Source organism: Lepidochelys olivacea, assembly GCF_965140295.1.
Source record: "Lepidochelys olivacea isolate rLepOli2 genome assembly, chromosome: 1".
Lineage (NCBI taxonomy): Eukaryota > Metazoa > Chordata > Testudines > Cheloniidae > Lepidochelys > Lepidochelys olivacea.
Window position 1 is genome coordinate 25,316,092 of NC_140411.1, and position 20,278 is coordinate 25,336,369.

The 20,278-nt window shown below is 46.7% G+C and overlaps 1 protein-coding gene across 1 annotated transcript in view; it reads right to left on the reverse strand.

Moving 5' to 3' along the window:
* Positions 1-449: 449 nt before the first annotated feature.
* Positions 450-20,278, reverse strand: part of CTSC (cathepsin C) — a 33,696-nt gene continuing 13,867 nt past the window's right edge. Inside the window, exons 3-7 of the mRNA XM_084627402.1 lie at positions 13,140-13,306; positions 11,668-11,823; positions 8,369-8,484; positions 2,884-3,015; positions 450-1,652 (exon numbers count right to left, since the gene is read on the reverse strand). Coding sequence (XP_084483528.1) covers positions 1,150-1,652; positions 2,884-3,015; positions 8,369-8,484; positions 11,668-11,823; positions 13,140-13,306 — 1,074 coding nt within the window. The 3' untranslated portion in view covers positions 450-1,149. The remainder of the gene's footprint in view (positions 1,653-2,883; positions 3,016-8,368; positions 8,485-11,667; positions 11,824-13,139; positions 13,307-20,278) is intronic.

A 20,278-nucleotide genomic window follows, 5' to 3' on the forward strand; every position in this document is an offset into this window, starting at 1 on the left:
CACATCTCTTCCATCATGCCTGTTCACCATTCCTTTTCTTACCTACATACGGACATGGAAATAAGGGAGCAGATACATATGGGGCTTGAGGTATTACCTTTTGGTGTAGAGGATTACAGCTGATATAGCCTTATTTACATCCACGCACAGATTATTATTAAAGAAGCTCTAATCATGGACTGGGACTGCACTGTGCTAGGCGCTGTACAAAGACTCTGCACAAAGACTCTGCTTGCGCTTGCACTAAAGAGCAACACCACGCAGTGTAAGAACCGATACCGAACAGAACTGGCTGGAGGACAGATGATTTATAATTCTCCTCCCCCACCCACCCCAAAATCTTCCTTATGCTAAAATACCTGAATATCCCTTCTCTATTTTGAAGCTGTTGGTGTAGGTCATAGCAATAAAAAGGCACCAACTTCAGTAAGAAACAACTCCCACAGCAATAGAGTCAGACTTTTATTGAGGATCAGCTTGGAATTGAATTCAAATGACATTCATAAAAATAGGAACTTAAAAAAACCGCCACATAAATGCAGTAAAAGGCCAATATGTAAAACGAACTTTGAGGTTCAGAGAGTTTGACATCTGACATTTTGCTTGCACGTTTGCCAAACACTTAAAGCTTTAAAGTTTCCCTTTAATCACAGTGTAATCATTCTCTGATGGACACTTAAGATGTCCAATTTTAAAAGACAATGATCCCCTGATGTCCCAGGAGTAAGGCACAATACTTTAAAAAGTGCCCTTTAAGTAATTATAAATTATTGTAGCAGTCATTTCCTTCTGAGGTCCAGTTTTAAGATTGTTCAAGGAGAAGAAAAAGAATATCGGGGCTTTATAAAATGATGAATAACTACCACTTATTGTTAATCTAATGGCAATTGTGTTCTTAGAGAATTTACTGCCAGCCTCTATACACAGGAAGTGTATCTTTGTGTATCATAAACAAACAACAGAATTTTGAAGTGTTGTCAGTGGTAGAGAGTGAAAACTGCTCACTGGATTCTGAAAAATCTCATTAAAGCTCATTCTTAAGCTTTAAAATACTGCAGTAAAATTTTCCAAGTACAGAATATAATCAATACGCTCCTATGGCAATGAAATTTGCTTCTCAGAAATGAGGCACTAGAAAGGAGTTTTGCTTTATAATTTTGGAACAGGAGTTGCGGACACTGCTATACTTTCAATGGCACATTCATCAGTGCCTCGGCGGATTCTGAAGTAACCATTTTCTCCCCATGAGCTTCCCCAGCTATTTTTCACTGTCCAGAACTTCTCACCAGTATCTGGATCTTTGCCATACCCCACAAGCAACACAGCATGATTGGTCAACTCAAAGGGGTTGAACTCATCCTGCAGCCCAGTGTGATGGTAGATTCCTCCTCTATAGAGCATGAAATCACTATAAACTTCAAAAGCAACGGCCATTGGCCCATATATGACAAGTTCAAGCTTCATCAGGGCTTCATTGCAGCCTCCATAAAACCCTCCAACGTAGTGGTACTCAGAGGCATAGTAGTGGTAACAGTTCCGCTTCGGAGTACATGGAGAATCTGTGGCTGTGTAAGGGAAACACTCTTCCTCCAGCACACCAAAATCTTGGATGTATTTCCCAGCAATGAGGTATGGGAATCCACCATCACAACCTGAAATAGTCAGAAAAGATCTGATTATTCCTTGCAGAAGGTCTTTTTGGGATAAGAGAGGAAACTGCAATTTTGCAAGTTCATTGTTTTAAAAATCACCACAAGTCTTTATTATCCCCGATATTTTGTATCAGACTGAGCATGGCTAATGCAGGTTACAGTTAAAAGGGAACCACTCTTATCTCTCCCCTGAGATCAAGAGGAAACAATGCCTAACATTCTTTTAACACCCAGAGCAGAGGCTCTCAAGCTGACTCACAGGGTGGACCACCTTAACACCCTCTTCCCTACTGCACAAGCTATCTCCTCAGCCATTTGTGACCATACAACATCCCCATGGTAACCACAGTAATTCCTTACATGGAAACATAGCACCAGTAAAAAACATATGTATTGTACCTGTCAGATACGGTGGAGGTGGTGTCCTTTTTCCCAAAAGAGAATCGCACGGTCTGCTGCTTTTTGCTTTTCCTTTTGCCTCCCCCCACCACTTTGTTCTTCCTCCCTCTGCACACGCTTCAGGGAGATTTTGTTCCCTTCTCCCTAGATGTGCTACCCAGTCCGGTGGCCTTCTCCTAACTCCCCTGGACAAACTGCCCAATTCCAATCTCCTCTGCTCCCCCTAGACATTCCCTCTTCTCTGCAGGTGGATTACAGCTCCAGGATCCTCTCCAACACAGCACATTCCCCTAGACAGGTTCCTTTCCCTTGTTTCCAGCTGCTTTTTGCAGCCATCCAAGGCAGTTTACAATGAAGCGCCTGGATGCCTGCACAAGCAGCTGGAGAAGGAGGACAGCAGACACCAAATGAGCAGACAGTCTCCACAGACCACTAGCTAGTGTTAAGCAAACCACTGGTGGTTCAACTCCAATACAACATTCCCATGCACACAGCAAAATGGACTCTAATGACCCTGGAATGAAATCTGGATCACTATGTTGGAGTCACAGAAGCCAGCTACCATAAAATGTAGTCCTAAGCATATGACACTCAAGAATTAGTCATTTCTTTCAGTCATGAAAGACGCGTGTTCTAATACCCTGGCTTTCTGAAGCTGCTATTTCACAGCAAATGAGCTTCCCACCCCAAGACCACAGACAGGCTTACAAAAATGGTTGCCAATCAATTAGAAGAGACTGTCAACCCTTCCTCTCCTGTAGTGACAAAATCCTTGGGGTGGTGTCCTTCCCCCATCTCCTCAATACCAGGGGAACATCTCCAGTCCACTCACCTTGAGAATAATGGCTGCAGGACACAACCTGCTGAGGACTGAAGATTGGTGTCTGAGTATTGTTAGTGCGGATACGAATTCTTGCCTCCAACATGCCCACGGAAGCAAATGCATAGCAGCTGCCACATGATGCTGAGGAATACAGGAAATACAAAACATCAGCAAACTAAACAAGACCAAGACCAAAAGCTTTAGCAAAGCTTTTGACACGGTCTCCCACAGTATTCTTGCCAGCAAGTTAAAGAAGTATGGGCTGGATGAATGGACTATAAGGTGGATAGAAAGTTGGCTAGATTGTCAGGCTCAATGGGTAGTGATCAATGGCTCCATGTCTAGTTGGCAGTCGGTGTCAAGTGGAGTGCCCCAAGGGTCGGTCCTCGGGCCGGTTTTGTTCAATATCTTCATAAATGATCTGGAGGATGGTGTGGATTGCACCCTCAGCAAGTTTGCAGATAATACTAAACTGGGAGGAGAGGTAGATACGCTGGAGGGTAGTGATAGGATACAGAGGGACCTAGACAAATTAGAGGATTGGGCCAAAAGAAATCTGATGAGGTTCAACAAGGACAAGTGCAGAGTCCCGCACTTAGGACGGAAGAATCCCATGCACCGCTACAGACTAGGGACTGAATGGCTCGGCAGCAATTCTGCAGAAAAGGACCTAGGGGTTACAGTGGACGAGAAGCTGGATATGAGTCAACAGTGTGCCCTTGTTGCCAAGAAGGCCAATGGCATTTTGGGCTGTATAAGTAGGGGCATTGCCAGCAGATCGAGGGATGTGATCGTTCCCCTCTGTTTGACATTGGTGAGGCCTCATCTGGAGTACTGTGTCCAATTTTGGGCCCCACACTACAAGAAGGATGTGGAAAAATTGGAAAACGTCCAGCAGAGGGCAACAAAAATGATTAGGGGACTGGAACACATGAGTTATGAGGAGAGGCTGAGGGAACTGGAATTGTTTAGTCTGCGGAAGAGAAGAATGAGGGGAGATTTGATAGCTGCTTTCAACTACCTGAAAGGGAGTTCCAAAGAGGATGGATCTAGACTGTTCTCAGTGGTAGCTGATGACAGAACAAGGAGTAATGGTCTCAAGTTGCAGTGGGGGAGGTTTAGGTTGGATATTAGGAAAAACTTTTTCACTAGGAGGGTGGTGAAACACTGGAATGCGTTACCTAGGGAGGTGGTGGAATCTCCTTCCTTAGATATTTTTATGCTTTATGACAAAGCCCTGGCTGGGATGATTTAGTTGGGGATTGGTCCTGCTTTGAGCAGGGGGTTCGACTAGATGACCTCCTGAGGTCCCTTCCAACCCTGATAGTCTATGATTCTAGGGTGCTGTAAAGGGAGGCAACCCTTATATTGCACAGACTGTTGAATCAAGTCAACCCTGCTTTGACATTGTCTTCAGTTTGACCAGAAGTTAGGCTCCAGTTCAAGAAAGCTATTCAAATATGCTTAACTGCAAGCACAAAAATAGTCCCACTGAAGTTAGCATTTAGAAGTCCCTTTAAGGATCAGCTGTGGTCATAAAGCAGTTTTGATGTCTCCTAAAAGGAAGCAGCAAGACCGAGAAGTTTTTTTTAATATAGTTTCTTTTAATATAGTGTAATATAGTTAAGTTTAACTTTTTAATTGTCTAGTTTTAAAAGCTGCATAATTGCTAAGCTGTTGCCTCTGAATGGTCATATAAAAAAATATTTGTTAGCATGGTGCGGAGGATGCTCATAACCAACTTTTAGAGGCTGCTCTTTGTGAAGCCCTCCTAAAAAGTGTCCTATGACCTGTGTCAACTGAACTCTGAACAAACTATTCTAGATATCCTCAGCACATTAGTGTATTTAGAGCCACAGTTTCCCACTGCACCACTATACTTATACTGCTGCTTCTAAAGTAATGGCTTGGTTTAGAGTTTGGCAATGTAAGTGTGAAGTTTAATTTTGTGATTCTCTCAAGCAGCATGCAGTCATACTCTGGCTTTTCAGAGTAGTTGTCCTCTGCTGACAGTAACAAGATAAGTCACTTAGCATCATATTTTACACCACAATTTAGTGTTGCCTTTTAGTTTTAGCTCCTTCGCCCCCTCTTGGTATTTTCTGTGATGTAGTAGAAACTTTGAAAGTGAAGTAGCCACACTGCAGAGGGGGAGTTGCTTAGCTGAGGTCTTATTCTGACTATCACCCCTCACCCAGGCCCCCAACTGACTTGCCCACTACAAAGGAAAATACTGCAAAGCTTAAAAAAGGAATGAGGCTTTGAGAATACAAAAAGAAACTACCTCATGTCTCAAACTACGTATAGGAGGGCATCAAGCAGGGCTATTATAAAAGCAGGACTTTATGAAATTGTACCATTATTCAACATTAAGACGTTGGACGTTGGATTAAGACGTCTGAAGAGGAGGGGGTGGAATTTACTCTCTGATCACACTGCTGGGCAAAGAGCATTCATGTTCAAAGTGGTGAAAGGTGACACCCATTCTTACACAATCATTCCATTGTTTGCTGATTGGCCACGCCACAGTAGGCCAAGTCTCATTCATGTAATCATTGTCCTGGAAGTAACTTTTTTAAAAAAAACATTCTCCCTATTAACTGCAGCAGTACACTCTGGGAACCTCCTAATATGGCACCCACACAGAAATGGAATATCAGTGGAGATCAGAGATAATTGCTGGAATTGTTGCATGTCAGATGCTCCCCATAAATTCAATTCCAAGTCAATCACAGACTTAACCGCATTAGATTCCACTCAGTCTGTGGCAAAAGGATCATTAAATGATGAAAAATGATTAAAGGGCCTAAAATGCCTTTAGAAGGTGAGGAATCAGTAATTCACTATGTTTTTCCACCTACTCTGGTTTGAGAGGAAGATTACAGGAGTCAGAGCAGAGATTTACTGAGAATCCTAGCTCTCCTTGCTAAATTGGTTACTGTGATGTAATTGCCTAACAATATTTCCCCATAGTAGAAACTGACAGCAATGCATCCTCTCAAACTAATCTCTTCTGCAGAAGATATCTAAAGCACGGGAAGGGGGGTTCTTGGGACTGTGATTTTATTGAAGCTTAATTTGTATTAGAGTTCTTTGTTCTGTTTGCTTCTAGTTTCAAACTGAGCATTGGGCATGCCTGCACTACAAAGTTAAGTCAAGCTATGTTAGGTTGACTTACAGCCATGGCAGTAATTACCTGCCATGGTTCACTACCTTCCTTCTGTCAGTGGTGCATGTCCTTGCCAGGAGTGCTTCCCCCAACTTAAGAGGAGCAGTATGGGGGGTGAGACCCTGGGCTCCCCACAGCCCGCAGGGAGCCCAGCTGCCCCCACTCCGCAGCTCTCGGCTCCCAGCTCTAGCTGGAGCCCCTCACCCACCCCGGGGTGATAGCCCGAGCTGTGAGCCAGATGCCGGGTTCACAGCAGGGAACCTACTAGCCTTTCTTGTCAGTATCAAGGATCCAGCAGGAAGCCATGAAACTGACAAGAATGACAACCAACATAAGTAACAGTGTCTACACTGACATAAGTGGAGGTGGAGTTCTTATGTCAGTGTAGCAGAGCACTTACATCGGAGGGAGCAAGGCTGTGGTGTAGACTCTGACATCATTGGCTCGACGTAAGGTGCCTTACATCGACCTAAGTCTGTAGTGTACATCAGGCCTTTATCTCTTAAAGTGTTAGCTGGCATTAAAGGGTACAGTAATTCAGTTCTGTACTGAATAGTAAGTAAAGGAGGTTACCTAAAAAAACGTGACTGATTATACTGGGGAATGCTGATGTGCTATCATAGATATAAATGAAGATTACAAACCAAGAAACCTGTGGCTGGAGGCCTGCCTCTGTAATGTTGAAGGATTATCTTCAAAGACTAGACTTTTGTCCTTGTGAAATTCTTGTCCATTTGGGACAATAGTAGCGGCCACATGGTTCTAACAGTAAACACATGAAGAAAGCATGATCTTGCAGTGAATGCAGCACTGTCTCAACAGCTTAGCATGTGGAAGTTTGCCTAGCATGATTGGCTGTTTGAAAAAACATGCTTCTTGCTGCTTATGGTTCTGTTAGTCTTCAGTGCATTTTCAAACTTTCAGCATCTAAATCTTAATATTGTGCCATTGTTTTACTAATAACTATTTACAGCCATTGATGTCTGATGCCTCTGCAAATCTACAATAGCTCATTATTGTAAGGAAGATGAATTATTTGATATGTCAGCACTACGCATATTAATAATGTTATTATCTTTTTGGCTATTTATCATACCAAATATGCTCATTTCTGGCTGAATGTGACATGCAAACACAGTCCACCTGAATTCCTTTGTGTGTTGCAGGTGCTTTCTCAACACAATACGAGGGGGTTTAGGCAACTCCCATCCCTGAAAAGAGCAAAGCAAGACTCCCCATACTGAGAACATGTTTACAATGCTGCTTCAGGAAGAGGAAGCCTTAGATCTTGTTACCCACTGAATGAAGAAGGGATGATACCACATTTCTCAAGTGAACTGAAGGTACAAAGGAAGCACAGGTCTTTACACCGGTTAGCTGTTGATAATCCCTGTGTAAGCATTTCACTATTTCCAATCATCATTCAGCCACAGATCAGATTGTGAACCAACTCTCTCACATTCCACCAACACCCCCATCCTCCTCCTTCTTCCCTCTCCCCCGCATTTCCCCCAAAATCTTGTTAGGAATTCTTCAGTACACACACGTACACACACACGCCCCTCATGCATTGGAAAGGGACCAATGGTTTAAGGAAACAACTTCATTATATAGCAGCACTCCATTCCATTTGCCTCAAGAGAAGATTTTGAATCACTACAAATAAATAATAGTAAGACTGAACCTTTAAATCTAGCTAAGAAGGAAGATCTGTACTAGTGCAGGAGTGAGGCGAAAGCTTTACAGTAGTTGCATTTTGTTTATGGGGGTATCAGACGTTTACCAGTGTCTATGTTTTTCAAAGTATAAACAGACACCTATTTCTGTAACAGATCAGTCATGTAACTAATTATTCCTAAAATGATTTAAGTAATGAGACTTCAGGATGATATAAACAATCCTTCAAGGGATTATTGGTTAAAATTGTATGATAATATGCTGTCAGCAACAATTAGCAGAAAAATTAATAACTGAACTTGCACTGTATCAGTTCTGAGATTGTGGTGGGCAGAAATTCATCATGATGACAGTTTGGACAAACAGAATTTGCTAGCGATCTCCATACAGAGAGCCATGGTAATTGACTTTCACTCCTGTACTGAACCGGACGGTCTAACAGGAAGTAGTCTTCTACTTTGGCAGGAAGAGCGAAAACTTTTCCAAGCCTTAGCAGAGGGTTTGTATATCAGGCGTGTTCTACTGCCTATCGCAGGGGACCATACAGCAAAGCAAATTCAGACCTTTCATGATACTGACATGCAATAGATTAAGCACGAGGTACTTTTTGCAGACAGTCTCATATGGGGATTATGAAAAACCTCCTACCTTGGTTTCTTACAGGACTGACATAGTTGACACCATCAATGTTCCTCCAGTCCCAGGATTCTGGCAAACCTGAAACTTGTTTGACTAATTCGGGCGTTAGTGGCGCAGGCTTCGGTCTAAAACACAAGAACATACATTTGACATTAACATACCATCACATTGTCTAGGCAGAGGAAAAGAGATTGCATGAGGAACTGACACCTCTAGCAATTTTGCTTCCACAGACTATTTCCTAACAGCAGAGGCAGATTAAGATTTAATGGGACCCTGGGAACAAAGACCTTTTGGGGCCCCCGCCCCCTGCTCCTCCTCTCCCCTGAGGCCGTCAGGCTGTGGTAGGAGCTGCGGCAGCTGTCCAGGGAGCCAGGTCACTGTGGGGAGCCCCAGGGCGATGAAACTTTCATAAAAGGTGCTGCAGTGACCTGAGTGCAAGAGCTGCGGCCACTCAGGCAATTCAGACGCAAAGTGCCTCTACCCACCGCCCCCTGCGCTATCTCCCTTCTCCCTACCCCATCCCCTCTCCCCACCCCATCCTCCTTCTTCTCTTCCCCCTCCCACTTCCTCTCCCCACCCCATTCCCCTTTGTCTTCCCCTTCCCTATGCCATCCCTCTTCCCCATCCCATCCCCCTTCCCCTCACCATTGCCCCACCCTCTCATCCCCTTCTCTCCCCCCCAACTCGCTTCCCCCATTTTCCACCCCCCCCCAAGCAGGACTTAGGCTTTTATTTTTGTGTGTTTCCCCATTTAGATCAATTTTCTTTTTAATTAAAGGCAGAGCAGAGCAGCTCAGAGCTGCAGAAATGGGGGGGAGCAATGGCACATGACGCCTTGAACATCCCTCCATGCCTCACCCCTGTTTTGGGGATCAGTGCCACCCCCAAACTACATCCATCCACTGCCTGTCTCAGGACCCTGCAACCTAACCCCCCACGCAAGCCGGGCTCCCTCTGCCCAGAACTGGAGTCATCTGCCACCTGCAGAGCCAGGGCTGGGAGCTGCAGCCACACACAGAGCCGGCCCTGGCTGAGCAGGGGCCAGTGCTGATGATATGGTGTTCCCTGCTCTCACTAAGGCAGGTTTCTTTTGTTAAAAAGTGGAAGGGCATAGCCCCCTTGGCGCCTCCTCCCCCCAGTTCTGGTGAAACCCCCTCCAAACCCTCCACCTATCCTGGGTGGTGCACCCCAGGGGGCAGGGACAAAGGCTAGGGGGCTGCTCTTGGGCCCCCCAGCCCTCTGCTCAGGACAGGCGAAAGGTTCAGGGCTCCCTGGGTGGCTCTGGCCCGGTTCCAGCTTCCGGCCTGGCCAGGAGGCAGGGCCACATGGGGGAAGAGGATGAGCAGAGTTGCAATGTTCCTGGGGGCCCCCAAATTGGCCGGGGCCCATGTGTTAATCCACCTAACTGTATCTAGAGATAGCAACCCCCTCTACGCACACTGAATGGGTGTCAAGTCTCACAAGTAATTCTTTATTGCTTAGCTTCAGTGAGATGGAATATGGCAAGGAGAAAATAGTCTCAATCCCTGCTGGAGCAGACAAGGGTTTATTTATGCCATAACAACCTGCTGGTTAGGGCAATTAAATCAGTCCAAAAGTTTGTTTTTGTTTTGAAGTGCTGAACTAATACCACAATATCATCAAAGATGCCAGCCTTACAACCGACTTTGAACAGCTACTGAATATCTGTGCTATCAACAAAATTTCCTTAAGAATACACAGGGTTTCTTGAAAGTACACAAAATCACCAATTACGGTCAATGTGCATCAGTCAGAGGTGAACACAGTTTAACTGCAAGCGCTGACAAGGACAAAGTGTCCAGCCATGCTTCCGATGATCCTGGTTAAAGCATGCTTGGAGACCGCCACTTGAAGCCGACTTTCTCCGCAGCTATTGAAGTGGTTCTGAATGCTGACTGTCCCTGTCTACGCTTGTAGCTAAACCGTCCTCAGCGGCACCTATTGCCGGCGGATAGTCATAGTGCAGACCAGCCAAAAAGATGGCACAGGTAAGCATTCCACCCACTTTAAAAGTCAAGTGCTGGTGAAGAGCATCAGGCTCACTTCTACTCTCAGCAGACCGGAGAGACCAGCCCAACAAGCGCTGCTCCAAGTGCCCGACGAGATCTAACATTACACGCAGACGATGGAGGGTCTAAATGTTTGTGTGTCTGTACTTAGTGCTATTTTCTTGTGATTGTCAGGGCACGTGACCGTCTTCACAGGGACAACGCATAAACTTACCAATGTATCGGGAAGCCCCAACATTATCTGCATGCACAGAGCAAATATTTGGCATTCTTCGTAATCAGAGTAGCAAAAGTTAGAGATATTTCAAATTCTACCTGCACACTTGACTTCTATAGTACAGTGAAGTTTGGGGGAAAAGTATGAACAATATTTCTTCCCTACAGCCCCCTCCTACTTCAGGACATGGCTCAACACCATCAGAGTCAACCATCTGAGAGTGAAAAAAGACATCTGCAAAGCTACATCACTGCAAAGCAATGTTTGGCATAGGAAGGTAGCTTTACTCTCCTTCTTGCTAATGCACTAAAGGGAACAGCTACACAATGGGAAATTTCAAAGGAAAAACAATTTCTACCTCCAGTTACAAGTTTGGTCAGACTGTACTGAAATCAGAGGTTACGGTGTGCATACACAACTCCCTGCTGCCTGATATTGAATGCTGTGTGCCTTACTCAGTGTATAAAATATAGGCCAGCATTCTCCCCAAGTTATCTATAGAATGAGACACTGGGATGGGCAATTTGATACCGTGACAGAGAACTCCTTCTGAAAATCTGCATTGTCTATATTTCAGCTATGATTGCCTATGGCTGTTTTTGGACTGAAGGTTATGAACTCCCTAATTAACTTTATTTAAAGGATAAAAACACCTACCTGCCTGCCATAGCTGTGTGTGGGCACAACCTGAGCGATGGATGGTTAAGAGTTTAATTCTAAAATTCCCATTCTATACCCATGTCATCACCTGTTCCCTTAATCTGTATATTCTGAGGCAATTTCAGGACTGGATCAAACAGCGAAAACTCACATTCATTGGAAGTGCTTGCAAGACAGCCAGATATGTTTGGATCATCAGGACTCAAACAGGCAAATATGCTGGCACTCAATCATACAGTAAAGGGTCTGAATACATCTGGATTCCACAGTATATTATATATAAACTGAACTAGGAGCCAGATCCATAGCTGATGATAATCAGCAAAGCTACAAAGAACTCAGTAAATGATTCTCACCAGCAGGCCTTGTGAGTGACCTAAGTAGGAAAACTTTAATACCTCGGAGCTCTGGACTTGAGACCTCCAGCTCTTCTAGTTAGCTCTTCCAAGGAGAGGCTTTCATATTCCTTGTATGATGTTGCTGTCCAGGATTTCTGAACAGTATTGATAGCCTTCACAAAGTCAAAGTTTTGTACATAAGGCCTCCTTGAAAACCTGCAGACAATCAGGAATAGTACATTAAGATAAAAGTTTGGCCTGAAGACTATTCACTATTCACACAACTGCTGTGATTAGACAACTTAACACTTTACCACTCGCTTAGGAGCAGACTCTTGTAAGCCAGCTGTAATACTGAGGTATAGTCTACCCTACTGACCTATAATGGCATAACAACATTGCTCAGGGGTGTGAAAAATCCCCCCCACCCCACTCCAAGTGTCGTAGTTATAGTGACCCCTAGCCCCTGGTGTAGACAGCACTTCCGCAGACATAGCTACCACCTGTTGGGGAGGTGGATTAACTATGCCGACAGGAGAACTCTCTCCAGTCGGCTTATTGTCGTCATTAAAGCACTGCAGCAGGGCAACTGCGCCGAAGCAGCGTTTTAAGCATAGACTTGCCCTGTGGTGTGGGGGAGAAACAAATATCAAGCCAGTTATTTTTACCTTAAGTAGTCCCAGTAGTTAAAGAGGACATTACATGGGATCATTTGCCTGAAAGGGATTATTTGGATTTAAGATTTAAATTCAGAACTTTTCCTCTATTCCCTGGATTTTCTGAATGCAGAGATGACCACTTCCTAACCTTCTTCTTTCAAATTCCCAAACCCAGTGCTTTAGATCTTCAGTCTAAGTCTTTCTATTCTATTAGAACTGGGTTGATGCAAGATTAAAGTTCAAAGTATGAAAGTACCTCAAAGAGCCAACTGGACAAGCACACCAGGTTATTTAGACAGAGGTTCTCCAGCTTTTTCACACTGTGGATCAAATCTCAATCCAAAGTTTAACTAAGACCACCTCTCCTCCCATTTGGATTTATGACTGAATAATATCCAGCGACCACAGTAATTTCTTATGTTGAAAAGTAAGGATATTCACCATTTAGCTGTTAGTAGCTGAAATGAATGGCCGGCATCGGACAACACTTAAACTGGAATAATTGTAGACATCCTTATTGCTACGGATTCTGCACGTTTCATCCAGGAAGCTTACAAACATCTCCAGATCTTTTTTAAACAGATTAAATGTAGCTTTCCATTTTGACTGTGATTAAAGTCGAGCTTAAAGACAGCGTGCCGTATCTGAAGAAAATGGAAACCCTGTCCACTAAACTGCCCCATCACCACTACTTGCTTCCCCCAGGCCTAAGGAATTTAGTTTCATTTGGACCACACACTTCCTGTGATACTATAGCTTTGTATCTTGCCCCGGAGCCAGTCCACACATTTAAGTCTGGAACTTAAAGCACAACTGCTGATGTCACCATATTTCAAAATAAAAAGTTATCCTCCATTCACTGTGTGCACTCACCTTTCCCTTGGTTTCTGATGAGGGAGCTGGTTCACATGAATGCTGGAGGGAGAGGGCGAAACTTTGTGTCCGATAAAACATGCCCAGTTATGGCCTAGCACGTCATGCACCCATCCTGGCAAGGTCTCATGGCAGTAACTGGTTACGTTTTGTCCTTCCTTCTTGTACTGTAAACCAAACAAACTCTGTTAGACACATGTACAGCCACATCAAGACTCCTGCGTTTAAGGGGTGACACCTGTAATTTGCTACTAAGCCACTCTCCACAGAACGAGTACAGCTATGTATCAGTTTTATTCTGGAAAAATCTTACATAACAGTGCATCTGGAGGACATGCACACTGTAGTCTCAGTGCATGTGGGGCAATGCATTCGGGACATCTGAGAACACAGACCTAGGAGGAATGCCAGCCAGCCACCGGACACAGTCCTGTCCACACAACAAAGTTAAAATTATGAACTTGTTATAGGAAGACAATCAGGTTCTAGCTTGGCTTCTGGCAAGGGCGAAACCACAGCCGGTTGCCATAGTTACCAACCAAGTCCTAATCTGGTACAAACTGGGTTAAAATCAGTAGTTTAGGCAGGGCATTAAAATCCTCTGCACTTATGGCCCTCAGGTACCGTGGCAATACGGTCAATGAAAGAACCGTGACAAAACACACACCCTTGGTGTGACGCACTGCCTTACTGAGAGGCTGCTCTTTCAAGGTCTGAAGGCGGCATGCCAAGAGAACAGACAGCATCTCCTTACAGTCCTTCAGACAGCACTACGCCTCCTAGTTTTCCCATTTCAGAGAGCTGGACCAGGAAGCAAGTTTCCCTCTAGTTTGTGAGTTGTGTCAACTGTATGTAAGGAAACAGGTTCACCTTGACAAGTTAAACAAAAATTTATTCTAGGCACAGTGAATGTTGATTCAAAGAAGGCAACTTCAAAGAACAGAGTGATGTGTTACTGAAATCCATTTGCATATAAATGCTGTATTGATTGTAAATACAAATACTATTTCCAGTGCATTAAAACTTCAGTGCTTCCCTATTGCTCATCTTATCTCTGAAAGCCAACACTCATTCAATGTTACACCCTCTGGAATTTTACCAGATAAAAGTGGGGGTAAAGATTAAGTTATCTAATGAGATCAATCTCTCCATCCAGCTTTACAGTAAAGCTTTGATATCTTACTTTCTGGATTAACAGGGCTTTGAAAGCAGAATACTTGGGGAATGTCTTCACTAGCAACGTTAAAGTGCTGCCATGACAGCGCTTTAAAGGCTGCGTAGTCATGGCACCAGCGTTGGGAGAGAGCTCTCCCAGCTCTATAAAAAACCCACCTCCATGAGGGAAATAGCTCGCAGCTCCCAGCGCTGGTGCACTGTCTAAACTGGCACTTTACAGCACTGAAACTTGCAGCGCTCGGGGGGGGGTGTTTTTTCACACCCCTGAGCAAGAAAGTTGCAGCACTGTAAAGTGCCAATGTAGACAAGCCTTTAGAAGAGGGAGTGTCAAAGGAGTGGTGGTGCTGAGATTCTGTTTAAGACCAAGCGACACGAGAGTGTCTGGGGAACCACTGCAACTACGTTGTCACCTGACTTGTAGCTCCTTTTTGCAGTGTAGAATAAATGGTTAACAGCGCCTCCGGGTCATTCCATAGCCCTGCTCAGCCCAAGGACACTATCAGAACATGGTCAAGTCCCATTGATACCAAATATTGGGACACTGTGTCAACACGCTAAAGTACATTGTGTCATATAGCCACTGCTGTCTACAGGCCCTCTAGCCCAGAAAGGTAGTGGCTGCGGTTTGGAGAACCAGCCCCTCAGGGATAACCCAGACAATGCAGCTAATAAAGAGAGTAGGAGGTAGGGGTGTTTGTCAGGGCTCTGCAGGGAACACATGGTAAAATAATTAAGTCTACCACATTCCAAGAGAAGTTCAGAGAGTTTTAATCTTCCAATGGTTTTACAATGTCGGAAGTTCACTCCTGTTACCAGTTTAAGAGCTGCGATGGGATCACTTCTACATTCAGAAGACAAGCATGTCTCCTCCCAATGGGGGCACCAAAAAACAGTGTTATTAGCAGGGCTGGCTTGAGGGGTGGGTGACCTGGGCAACCGCCTAGGGCACTCTGTGCGCAGTGCTGTGGTACCTGCCCTGTGTTCTCCCTGGCTTCCCCAACTGATTGGTAGCCGGAGCTGCCGCAGGGCACTTCTGCTCAGCAGTGCCGCATGGAGCTGGCCAGCACAGCGAAGAGGGCCTGGGGCGTCCCCCAGTCCAGCTCTGGGAGCGCTGACTTGGGGGGCGGAGAAGTACAAACTGGCCTCTTGTGCAAGACACCATGCAGGGATTCACTATAGTCCGAGCTTTAGCCCCCTCCCCAGCCTTGCCGCCTGCGGGCTTTACCACAACTAGCCTAGATGGGTTTCTCGGCTGGCGTTGAGGCTTCTGCACCCCCCTCATGGGCCACTGCTTGTGGCAGGCACCTTTGGGGGTGATGGCTTGGCGCCGCGCTCCGAGCTTGCTGCCAGCATGGGGCTGGCTGGCAGCTGGGAGACACGTGAAATAATCATGGGCGCAGGAGGTGGGGGGGTCATCCCCTTCTCCCGTGTCAGGGTAGGGGGTTCCCAGCTTTGCATCAGGGGGTTGGGGACAGGCTGCGAGGAGCATGTCCACATGCGGCCAGCTCCGTCCCCCAACCCAGCCGTGCTGTTTCCAGAGGTGACCCCCTGCTGCAGCACCCTCCTCCCTGCTTGGCTGCTGGGGCGGGGCGGGAGGTGCAGTTACTGCCTGGTGGGAGCAGAGTCCCCTTTGCTGCACCCAGTGAGCCGTGCAGACTGGGAGAGGAGAGGGAAATGTGCTAACGTGCGCCAGTCCATGCTTCCCCCCGGGATACCCCCCATTTCCTTCTCTTCTCCTTCAGACCTGCTCTGGGGATCCCCACTGAGGAGGCCAGCCCTGGCTCTGTCTCCCCCCAGGAAGCTGGCATGAGGGAGGCCTGGCTGAGGAAGCCAACCACTGATCTCCCTTCCCTTGCAGCAGTTGTGTATGGGGGGGGGCTGTCTGTTTGGGGGAGGGGACACCTGAGGATCACACCTCACACACAACACACTCTGCTGGCTGGCCAAGCCATACAAGTGTGTGAGATAGGTGAGGCCCTCTACCCCCTCCGCCTTGGGGGAAGAGAGACGTTACCTCCTCCTTCTCCTCCTCCTCTCCATATCCTTTACAGCAAAGGAAAGCCACAGCCTAGCCTCTGCGTGCTCCAGTTTATCTGAAGCTATGGGGTGGGGAGGAGCCATAACCCTCTCAGCCGGTAGCAACCCCACACAGCAGCATATGGGGGTCTGGGGAAGTGGGGTGAGTTCAGCCAGTAAATGGAAGGAGACTTCCCGCTAACCTGGGGTGTGGGAGAGGTTTGGTTTTCAGCAGCGGTTCTCAAACTTCATTGCACTGTGACCCCCTTCTGACAACAAAAAATAATACATGACCCCAGGAGGGGGAACGAAGCCTGAGCACCGCCCCCCCGCTTGGGGGGGCCCAAAGTCCAAGCCTCACTGTCCCAGGTCGGGTGGCCAAAGCTGAAGCCCAAGGGCTTCAGCCCCGGGCAGGGGGCCTGTAACCTGAGCCCTGCTGCCCAGGGCTCAAGCCCTTGGGCTTCGGCTTTGGCTCCAGGTGGTGGGGCTTGGGCTTCAGTTTAACGCCAGCCCTGGCGACCCCATTAAAACGGGGTCACAACCCACTTTGGGGTCCCCTGGTTTTGAGACCCCTGGTTTAGAGGAAGCGTGGGGGGGTACTCCTTAGCTGAATCAGGAGCAGAAGCAGCTGCTGCTGTTTCCTGGGGAACCTGCTATTGGAAGGAGGCTGTAGGGAGTTCCCAGGGCAGAGGAGCAGGAAAGCAACAGCAGGGCCAGTCTTAGGGGTGAGTGCTGTGGTCAGGAGGGCAGCCTGGTACAGGAGACAAGGAGCAGGGCAGGCCTGGGGTGTGAGGCTGCGGAAGGCAACTCGGGCAATAGGGGGGGAGGGTGGAGCCCGGGGAGACACTGGGGCAGCGTTCCCTCTAATTTTTTACACCCATGTGTGGAATTAATTTTGTTACGTGCACCAATATGACGCATCAGCTTCATATTGATGCACATAATAAAATTTATGTGGTGGGGGTGGGCCAAGGGCTTTGGTGTGTGGGAGGGGGTTCAGGGATGGGGCAGAGGGTTGGGGTGTGGGAAGGATGAGGGCTCTGGCTAGGGGTGCGGGTTTTAATGCGGGTGGGACTTTGCATTTGTTCTATAGTCTGGAGGGATTCTCAAAAAAACAGTGCTGATAAAGCCCAGACATTCTGTATCAGAAGCAGAAAGTTATTAACTTTACATTAATAAACATTCACTGTGAGTGTACTGTACTTGGCTCTCCATAATAGCCTGAATATGCTGTTCCTGAGGAGTATTGACCTTGAATCTTAACAATCCATACCCACCTGCTTGCCACCCTCCTTCTAACAAACCAGACACAGGCTCACAGCATTTGTCTTGTGTTCAAAACAGGACGGTGGCAACATTGGCTGAAGACAAGCCCCAAGCTACCCCACTCACTATTTATTTATGTGATCTAACAGTATACATCTAGGCCCAACAGGAACTGCATTTTAATAATATAAAACTGCCTCCCTGACTTCTTTTGGTGAAAAAACTTCAGGCTTTCTTTATAAATCATGAAGAAACATAAAAGAGGTCACAAGCCCAATTTTATTCCCTTTGCTGCAGGTCCCTCCATCTTCTGAAACTGACTAGTTTCTACGTGGATCTTTTAGTGGTTTCATTGTTTTTAAGCAAATTAAAACTCAGCCTTTAGAAAGGAAAATCATTGACAGATTTTATTCAGATGAATAGAACACCTTGGTGTATAACAGCACTATAAATAGGATATTACAATAGGAGAATGTGAAATTACCAAGTGACTCATATCCTTCTAATAAGCAGCCTTAGGCATTTTATCCTCTTTCCTTGCCTCATAACATTTTCAGTAAATTTGAACACTCAACACTGAAATTTCATGAACTTAAGCAAAAACTACAGATCAAATTAAAAATAAACCCCATGTCTTAAACCCACAGAACTAGGGCTTGAAAACCTTCCCTTTTTAATGAGCATTGTAGGCCCGTGCTGCACTGGTATCGCAGAATATACCCTCAAGCAGGCTTATTCTAAGCGCATGCAGTTCAGAACCTGAACAACATAGTCGTTCACAGAACTGAAGATCCATGTTCACTTCAGCTGTTTGACGTGGTTGCTAAAAATGGGTGTGTTTTTAACACTTGGTAACTAATATGTTAAAAAAACTTAGTGTAGACAAGGCAAGTTGTAGTTTTAACACATATTAGCTGGTCAAAGTAAACCTTAGTACATGTTAAGAATCTTTTGCCTTCTTAGGCTATGTCTACACTATGACAAAGGGTGGGGTTTTAGTATGTTAGCTAACATAAGATCCTAGTGTAGACAAGGCAAGCTGTAATTTTAACACTTTCTAGGGTTTATCTTGACCTAGGGTGACCATATTTCCCTGGTCATACTTGGTAAAATTACTCGTATTCAAGCCAGTTCAACAGCAATCAATCCGAACTATGCAGTACAAATGTTCAAATTAACATCAAGTTGACTGGGCCCATTAAAAAACAATATTGCGTAGTTGGATTCTTTTTATTTACCTTCTTATCTTTAAGGGTTTAGGATTCACACAGGGAGGGGTGACACACACACCTAGCCCCCAGACACACACTCACTCCCTTACACCTCTCTCACACAGCAGGGGTGACTGACCCCCTGGACGGACCCGCCTCTCCTGGTACCTGGCACCATATCCCAAGGCAACACGTGGGCAGCACATAAGGTCACATGCCCTTCCCCCCCCCCTCCTCAATTTCTGCCAAGGTTCACACCAGAATGTGGCCAGCAGCAGTCTTTCAGCACTGTGGAGGAGGGAAGGGATGGGAGCTGCTTCCAGCCGCGGAGTGGGGAGGATGACCTGGCCCGTGTCTTTGCAGAGCTCATCTCTTCTCTTCGCGCCCCCCACCCAGCTGGAAGAAGCTTGTCCCTTCGGGCCTGCACAGTGTCGAAAGGCAGCTAACATCTCCAGGCTGCTGCTGGCCACTGACGTAACCTAGCCGCCTCCGGATGCATTGTGCATCAGGGCCCAGGGAACCTGACTGCACGGACTTCAGCAGAGCAGGCCAGAGAGGTGTCTCAGCAGGGGAGGGTGCAACCCACCCCACTCCAGAGCTTAGCTGAGTGGTGGAGAGGCTTCCCTGTGCCAGCACTATGCGGGGCTTTGGAACATGCAGGGCTTTGCTCCTCCTGGCCAGTGCCCCGGTCCAGAGGTTTTGGGCTTTCCCAGGGCACCGGCCCAGCCAGAGGCAGTGGGGGAAGGAGAGCTGAGCACTCCGACTAGGGGCTGGCTCTCCGCACAGCACTGGGAGTAGGATGTGCCCCACCGGGGGGGATAAGGACGAGCAGAAGGGCAAGGGGCGGGGGGGGGGGGGCAAAGCAGGGAGAGGACAGCGAGAGGGGGAGCGCATAAAGGGCCGATAGGTGGACAGCAGAAGCAACATGTAACCGACCACCGCCTGGTGCCTGCCCGCACTCATCAGCCACCACAGCTTGCAGCATGCAGCCAGCGCGGGCAGGAAACAGGATGTGGGAGCGAGGTCCTGCTGGCCGAGAGCTGGCATGCAGTGGGGGCTGCGGTGATGGAGCAGCAGGGGGAGCCGCCAGCCCCGCATCTTCATCCTGCCACCAGCCTTGCACACTCACCCACATTGTTGGCCACTGGACCCCCTGCCCCGCCCCACCACCACCACTGGTGAGCCGGAATCCAGCCAGCAGCAGGACCCGCCAGTACTGATTGCGGGGGGAGACAGAAAATATGGGAAATTGCCCATTTTTAAGAAAAAGTCGGGACACCAGCAGGAGGGCTTAAATACAGGACTGTCCCTTTAAAAATGGGAGGTCTGGTCACCCTACCTTGACCAGCTAGTATGTATTAAGACTACAGCTTGCCTTGTCTACATTAGGATCTTCTGTTAGCCGCTGTTCAAACCCACATTTATCATAAAATAGACACAGCCTAAGAACCAAAGAGATTTTTAATCAGA